The sequence below is a fragment of the Gavia stellata genome, chromosome 22, assembly GCF_030936135.1.
Source record: "Gavia stellata isolate bGavSte3 chromosome 22, bGavSte3.hap2, whole genome shotgun sequence".
NCBI lineage: Eukaryota > Metazoa > Chordata > Aves > Gaviiformes > Gaviidae > Gavia > Gavia stellata.
In genome coordinates, this window is record NC_082615.1 from 4,876,258 (window position 1) to 4,884,786 (window position 8,529).

At 41.8% G+C, this 8,529-nt stretch overlaps 1 protein-coding gene across 2 annotated transcripts; it reads left to right on the forward strand.

Annotated features, from left to right (window-relative positions):
- The first annotated feature begins 531 nt into the window (after positions 1 to 531).
- LOC132318955 (uncharacterized) lies at positions 532 to 7,245 on the forward strand. Of its 2 annotated transcripts, none has more exons than XM_059828208.1 (5): positions 532 to 675; positions 1,497 to 1,808; positions 3,289 to 3,444; positions 4,659 to 4,781; positions 6,739 to 7,245. In XM_059828208.1, exons 1-5 carry the CDS (start codon positions 612 to 614, stop codon positions 6,756 to 6,758), a joined length of 675 nt encoding a protein of 224 aa, XP_059684191.1. In that variant the 5' UTR covers positions 532 to 611; the 3' UTR covers positions 6,759 to 7,245. The 2 variants fall into 2 exon arrangements, with proteins under 2 accessions (XP_059684191.1, XP_059684190.1); XM_059828207.1 differs by having other exon boundaries at positions 6,891 to 7,245.
- The last annotated feature ends 1,284 nt before the right edge of the window (positions 7,246 to 8,529 follow it).

Consider the following 8,529-nt stretch of genomic DNA (forward strand, 5'->3'; position numbering starts at 1 on the left):
ACAGATATTTCCCATCAGGTTTTCTAAATTAAAAATAAAATTCAATTTGACAATAAATATTTCATCTTAGGTCAAGCAAAACACTCATTCAGCACAAAACATCTTCCTTGTCTAATTTTTTGTGTTTTGGAAGTGAGAGCAAGTCAAGACGTTACTTGTTGCATGTAGTACTGAGTGATGTGTGCGCGGCCACTGCCTTGAGGAGCCTGGAGGACCTGGGCATGGAGCCAGCAGACTCAGGAGGGATTTCCCTTTCCCTGCAGAAAGACCATGTGTTTTCTAGTGCCATGATTGACCTGGAGATGGAAAGGGGTGCGAGTTTGGCATTTGCAAAAGTAATCTCAGAATGCAGTAGCAGCTGAGCAGCATGAGCGTTTCTTTGCCTGTATTCCAGCTATCTTGGCTAGAAGAAGCTTCACGCACTTGGCATGCAAGTTGTTTACTTTTTGACTGGAGAAATGTAATAAGAAAGATAATGGATGCTAAACACTGTATTTAATGTCCAAACAGGGAGATGACTGAGGGAGGAGCCTGGTGAGCCTACTCTGGGATCGTGGAGTATCTAGGGGAGCATCCAAACACTGCTGGAGCTGAGCACCCGGGGCAGCCTGATGGACTCTCCCCACTTCATGCGGTTATGTTTCCTGCTTCTGACCATTGCAACTCCCTGTCCAAGTGAGTCTCCTTGCTTGATCTCACTGCTTTTCACTGCACATTAGTAGCTAAAAACTTTTTAACTGTTATTAAAAAGCTCAGTTGTGTCCAGTTAAAACTAAGACCACAAAACCGCTAAGGTGAGAAAAGAAATTAAGAAGGTGAAGGTTGATTCATTTGACCTGTCACAATCACCTAACTTGGGAGGGGTGACTTTTTGGATCTGTCTGAAGTCAGATGAGGTGAGTCCTCTCTCAGAGGACTGGCTTTTTACAAGGGCAATCAGCTCTCAGCACCCAGCCCCAGCATACTCCAGCACTTCAGCCAGGCTGCTGGTGCGTTTTGGCTTGGCTGTAAAACTGTTGCCTGCGGGAATACTGAACTGAATCAGTGGCAGCGACCTGGAGCACTGTATCCAGCTGTAGGTAGTCTGGCAGCTCAGCTGTGAACTTCATTTGCCCTGGGATCTGGATGTCTTGCTGGAGATATACCTGTTATTATTGTGCCAAGGAGCTTTGGAAGGAAAGGAAGTAAGAGCGGATGATTCATCTGAGAATGTCTGGGCCCAGGATCTCTTAGCTCCACAAGAGAAATGTCTTTCAAATCACTTCCCAAGCTGCCAGCTTTCTAGTTAAAACCCCAGTGGCAGCAGTGGGGGAATTATGTCGTATTTCTACCCCAAAAATTATTTTGGGGTCTGGGCCCAGTACTGTGTAGAAATGGCAGACAATGTCTCCTAAGCCATGACTGGGTTTGTCCACCAAAACTCATCCCATTCTCTAACGCTAAAAGTCTGGGGAGAAAACTGGTAGAAAATATTTTTTCTTTGTTTTCTCATTTAGATATTGCTGTGCCCATTGACAACCTTGCTGAGGGGACACATGACTCTGCCTTTGGCAAAACAACTGTGACAGTCTACCACTGTAAAGACTGTGAGAGCAACATATGCAAATCATCCAATTACGAAGACTTTGAAAAAATTGGTGAAACGCAAAGTGAGACATTTTCAAACGAAATAATTCAGTTGGTGACCAGTGAAACACGCATCATCATGTGCTTTCAGGAAGGAAATACTTTTCCTGAAGGAATTTATGCCATCGTCTGGGAGAAAGCCATAGCAATAGGAGATTCATGTGGCATCCTGAATTCTGGAGGTATGCTGTACTGGCTGGCTATCAACATATGGAAAACATATTTCTGGTTATGAAACTGAACTGTTGTATATTTGGGCAGACCGTGAGGTTAATGAGTAAACCAAGTCGTTAAAATGAGTTTCTTTTGTGGAAAAACTCATTAAGTTATTCACAAAAATAAATTAAATTATCTCAGGTCAAACACTGCTTAAAACTACACTAGTAGAGATTCAGATAAATTCATGTTACCCCAATTTATAAAGATACTTTTTTTTTTTTTTTGCAACAGCAATTCTCAGGGTCAAAATCTGTGCCAGTTTACAACATATGAATCCCACCTACTTCAGTCAGTACATACTGAAATCCAGGTCTAGCCTAAAGAGCCATTCTGTGTTGCTCTTCTGTACAATTCAGTAAAAAACCAGGAAATATCCTTCCAGCTTTGTCATAAAACTGTTAAATTCAGAGATAAAAATGCCTGTCTCCAAGAGGGCAAAACTTCATGGTGGATCAGGTTGCACAGGTGTAATTTAGTTGAACTCCATCCAAGTCAATGACATTTCACCAGTTAACATCTGATTGATTATATATATATATTTGGCTTTGCCCTCCTGGCTGTAGATGATTCTCTGAAACCAGCTTTCATCACCTCTCCTGTTAGACTTGGAGCATCCTTTCTAATCTTATTGCTGACAGAAAAAAAGAAGAAAAAATTCTCAACCTACAGATGCTTTTGTTCAGCCTTACACTTCCTCGTGTAGTTAATTTCTGACCACTGTAAACCATTTCTCTCCTGGATTTATGCTTACCATTGTAAAACATCTACACGCTGTTACTACTGTAAAGCTTGGATGACTCTAAAACATCCATAATAAAAACTGGAAATTGCTGCAGACATAGATGCCTGTATCCCTTGAGAGGGTAACAGGTCGATGTGCTGAGTGTGGGATGTGTAGGTTGGAAGGGGTTTTGAAGATGATGGCCTTTACATTTCCCACCTCTTAGAAGAGGAGTAAGTTATAAGGGCACAGTGGCATGGGGGCTAGGTGGGAGATGCACTCCAAGGTCTCTGCGATTTATACAACTGCTGGTCTTGCTTGTTCCTCTTCTTTGGTTCCTGTGGGTAAATGGAAGGTGCAAGATTTTGTCATAATTATTATTTGAATAGAATTTAAATGCAAAAAGGTAATGATAAGCTTTTTACAAATGTTTTTGTGTTCTTAATTACATATGAAAACTTTTTTGCCACCTTGAAATGTAAAGATTTCCATTATTGGTTCATAGAACAGTTCATCAGCTTTAGTGAGAAGAACACCTAAATGATGACTGGTTGATTTGAACAGTTGGTGAATTAAATGTGATTGTAGCAATCACCAAATTTTTTTGTGGTACATGAAGGATCCATTTTTTTAACCTATTAACCTCTTTAACCTTTTTAACCCTTGATTGAAGATCTTATAAATGATCCATATTTATAATTAAAACTTCTTTTATCTTTCAGCTTCCTCAGAAAATGTGAGGAGTAACGTGGTTAAAATTTGCTGTGAAGCAGCGACAGACCCCTCCATGCCCAGCCTTCCCCTGAAGTGCTACAATGAAATGTCAGACCAGAAAGCTGAAAAATCAACAGCCGACATCACTGATGAGGGGAATCCAGGTTAATCTCTTCACGTGTTTGTTTGCCCTTTGCTTTGAGAGAGTTTTGTCCAGACAGCTTGATGTGAACAGTTTTACCTGGAGCGGGGGGTGGATGTACTGTACATTGCTACCGTGGACCCACACATGCTGTAGCCATCGAAACTCAGAGACTTTCCCCTAGCCCCTGTAGGTGCCCAGTCCTGGAAATATATATCCATAGGTGTAGGTTTCTGTAATTGTAGCTATATAGCTATAGATACAGGGACGCTGAGGGAAGGCGGTACGTGATGGGCATACAAGTTTCCAAGAATTCCACTTACCAGTAAATGATAAATGAGACTTTACCTCCAGACTAAGGGGACATTTGTCACACACAGTTATTTTTATATCCAGATTTCTTTCACTGTAGAAATCCCTGTCATCTTCATTAGGTTATGGACAAACAGGGCGTCTTTTCTTGAGACAAGTAAACACTTTATCTTTTTCTGGGGAGAGTCCTTTGTGGGGGTATGGCTCTTTGCTTTTTGCTGTGTTGTTTGGGGTGTTTTTTTCTTTTGGGATTTTTCTTTGGTAATTTTTGAATGTGTGCTGGATGATTCTATTATTTCTTTTCCAAATTAAAATAATCTTTCTAGATATCTGTATGTTTAAATTCCTGTGCATTGAGGTCTTTAAAAAATGGTCAAAATGGATTTCCTTAGTGGCCTTTGAACCCACCATTAAGGATGTATTACCTAGCTGAATATCTTGTCCTTACCAGATACTTGTTTCTGAAATGCACACTATCCAGACACCATCCAGAATGATGCTGCCCTGAAAAATATTCTTCCAGCTTTTATTTTATACTTCTTGCATGTCTTGTTTTACCAGAAAAGCTGGCTAAAAATAGTAAGATCACTAAAAGATTCACAGAGCTATTGACCTTCTTCCATTTTCAGGATGCAAGGTCTTGCACCTCTTGGTTTTGGTATATTCAAAGGTATCTGTTGTGGTGAGGAGTCAAGGATTAGCTTCAAATGTTGATACAGTAATTTTTTGGTTACAGGTACCTTCATTAAGATATCCTAAGGTGGAGGCTATTTGTTCTCTCGTTCCTTCTCTCATTATCAGCTTTTGTGGGGTACGTTGCAGAAGCTCCAGGCCCCATTCTTCCTAGCTGGTGCTTATAAGGCAGGCCTATTTCATGGCACACCTCTTTGATTCACTTCGACTCTATTTTTTTCTACTCTGCAGGTAATCCTCCATTTTCAGTCAGCGAAAGGAGCAACATTGGCATCATCATCCCAATACTGATTGTTGCGGTTTGTGCAGCAGCACTGGCAACGTATTGTGTTCGACAGAACCGAAATGGTCAAGGTACGGCCTGACAAAATGTTGTGTTTCCTATGTGTAACAACCCTCACAGGCTGCGCTGGTAGAGGAAAAAGCATACAGGGGCTTCTTTCTGGATCTCATTTCCATAACATTGTTTATGAGGTCGCTAAATGATATTCACTGTGAAGGGGAGGCTGGGCTAACAGCTGGTATGAACTCCACCTCTGCATTTGGTGCCATGGCATAGTCCCCAGTCAGCCGGTTTTATTATGGAAAAATAAGCACAGAATACATTTCCTCACTGCTACAGTAATACAGCCAAGCGATTGCACTGCTCAGCCTTACCTCAATGGGCTCCAGTTCCTTGGAGTGGTCTCAGACTGCAACTGCTGTGCAGCTTGCCCTGCAGAGACATATTCCAGCCCGGGAGACTGCTGAACATCCAGATGTGGGCTCACAGGTCCCTTAGGTGAACGGTTCCCACTCACAGCTCTGCCCAGTAAAGAGCCAATTTTAATTTAAGCAAGAATATTTTCCTAAATATGTCCAAGGTGGGGGTGTGTGTGGGTGTTTTGCAAACTAATATGCGTGGAAAGGGCTGGGATAGGCTCTGTGGAATAAATAGGGAGTCATGTGAATAAAATCTTTTGGAAATACCTGCCTTCCTCGGTATTGCTCTCTGCTCTTCCCTCCTCCATCGCAACACAGAGGCTGCGGTATTCTTAAAGTGAGATAATATTAAACCACCTTACTTCAGGAATAGTTGTGCTGCAACAGAGTATAGAGTATAGAACTTGGGATGCAACTGTGCTGTCATATGGCGAAGTATCACACCTGCCGTACGTGGTGGGGATTTGCAGACAAAGCACAAGGCCTGTGGATCTGTTTGAGATGGATACCAGTGAGTTGCTCAGGAATTTCAGATAGATATAAACTGGGAAAAACCAACTGCAAGTCTGTTAGTTTTAATTTTTCTAAGTAAATCCTTGCTAATGCTGGTACTTTTTTGCTATTGTTTTCCTAAGACCTGTCATAGTGCTCCATCAGATTTTTAATGGTAAGACTTGGCTTTTTGGGGTTTAATTATGCTAAATGATGCAATCGGATTACTACAATCGCAGGAGAGTGTTCAGTGAAGGAGTAGACGTGTTTACTAGGACCATGTTCAATGGATGCCCATTTCCTCCTTGCATCAAGCCTGAGTCAATAGATTTTAGCCCTTGCATGACTTTGCAGTGGTCCAGTACTCATGTATTGATCATCTACACACTTCTGCAGACACCCCCTTAACCCTGACATACAGCTTCCCCCCTATATCCTGTAGCCAACTTGGCTCCAGGGTTTACGGGACCTTGTGTAATGCCAGTTACTGAACTAGTCCATCCTTTAGAAACAAATGTTGGTTGTTTCTTTCTAAGAGTCTAAGAATTAAATTTCTGAGTCTGGATTTGTTGAAGGTTAACTTGTTGGTTAGAAGTTAGTTAAAGCCTAAGATTTTTATCTTGTGCTCCCTTTCTAGTGAATAGAGAGAAATAGCTGTCTTGAGAGGATGATTCATCTCACCTTAAAATGGCTTTAAAATGAAAAATGAATTACCTTGTGAAGGTGCCTCTACCTCTCTCTGGTACCTCTAAAGGAAGCCAACGGGAACAAGCTGGGATGTTAGAACATCTACAGTTAGATAAAACGCAAGGCTATCTGTGAAAAAAATGAGTTGCACAAGTGCTTGCAAAACCCCGTAAATATAACACAATGCTAGTTTCACTGCAGTTGTTATATTAAGACATATTAACAGATACATTGGTGTGATAGGTAAAAAATTTACTGCTAGTGGCTCTCCTGAGTTCCTGCCCTGTGGTCTAATGCTCGGTGATGTTTCAGGCCTGTCCTAGAGCCCCTCTAAGGCAAAGGCTGACGGGCCACAGCAACCAGGGCAGGGTTTCAGCAGAGACGCCGTGAACTCGCTAGGCAATGAAGCTGCAATCCTTTCATCTTTCAGAGCAAGAGGTGGTCCAGTAGCAGGTGGGACATGGTAACGGCCCTGAAGACTTCACACTCCAGATTTCCAAGCCTAAATACCGGCGGTTGGATTCTAATTCTCACCGAAATCAACCTGTGCCTTTGGTGGCCTCACATATATTTTTCCTTCAGTTCTGCAGCTGTTAAAACCAACCAAATGGGCTCCTGACAGGAAACGCCTCGCACCTGTTTGAAAAACATCTACAAATGAGAAAACTGGGCCTCTATGCTAGCAGCACACTCCTCAGTAATGACATACAGCATTCACCTGAAGAAACAGATGCTCATTTTATACAAGACCTCATGGTTAGTTTTCACAAATGTGTTTTCACCAAATCCATGCATTCACTGAGGACTGTGATTGCCACGGTCATCCAGCTCCGTGCCTTCGCGAGCAACACGAGAAGCTCCCTGGAACTCCCATACTCTCCCAGTGCTCTGCTGAGGACAGCAGTCAATGTGTGGCTGGCTCAGCAGTACAGGTTTAAACAAGCTGAATTCTCTCAATGGTTTTCATGATTGAAACTATCAGTTCATCTGAAATTCTTCAGAGAACTCTATCTGTGCTCAGGAAGGATGTGTTGAACCCTGAGGTTCTCTGCATGTCTTTCATTTCCTAACGCGATAGCATGCCCAGAGGTCTTTTTTTTAACTCCCAGGGGGTCTCTAGATCCAAAGAAGAGTTTTATGCAGGTGACTGGTTCATTGAATTAGAGAGGTTGGGCCTTTTGAACAGACATTTTATTTTGCAACTACCTGCAGGTTGAGGACATTTCTTCTGTGTGCTCGTTCCTGTGCAAGGCGGGACGGGAGGGCTATATCCAGATCCCTCAGAAAAGGCATTGGGTTATGGTAGCCATAGCCCCCTCCCCGGCTGAACAGAAGTATGATATCAATCTCCCTGACAAATTAGGGTCATAAGACTGGCAATTTTAGTGTAGGACACTTCCAACAGTAATGACAGTGGATAGGAAAGCATATTGACATACAGGCTCTGTTTCCTTATCAGAAAAGACTACAGTATTTCTGCAACTAAAGACAGGTTTGGGTATCCTGCATGCAGATAGTATGTGATGAATACCGCACTTCGGGGATTCCCATCTGGTAGTTCACAGGCGGTATGTGATCTTCAAATGATTTATCATTCACACTTGATTTGAATAAATCCTCAAAAGTTTGCATTAGACCTAACCTCATATCAGGCTTTTGAGAAAAAAAAATCATCAGCAGCACAATTGGAAAAGCAGATCCATGAAACAGGATGAATACTTGCTGAATCATTTTTACATGGTTTAATTACCCATAAACCTGTAGCTGAAACTTCCAGCAGGAAATCTCAAAGGATGTAGGATGTTGTGTGACTCTTGAAATCTGCTACAATCAAATCTAAAGGGAAAAGTTCATCATGAGAGACAGCCAAAAATATGTTATTAATTAATTTTAGAAATACAGAAAAGCCTCTGTGCTTAAATTTGGCTCTTGTTTGCAACAGGAGACTAGTGCTGTTATGGGTTGGGTTTTTCCCTCCCCAGTCGGGGCTTTACACTCATGCTGATCTAATATACCCTTTTAACTTAGCTCTCAGCTTATTTGTAGGATTTTGCCTTTTCAGTTTTAATGTGGTGAAAAGCAGTCAAAACTTCATGAAGAAATGGCAATCCCCAGCTATTCAAAGGCTTTCAGGTATTTATTGAGTATGTTATTTTGACTGATCCAGTTGTGAACTCTGGTATATCATGATGAATGTTACGTTTATTCAATAAGCCAAAGC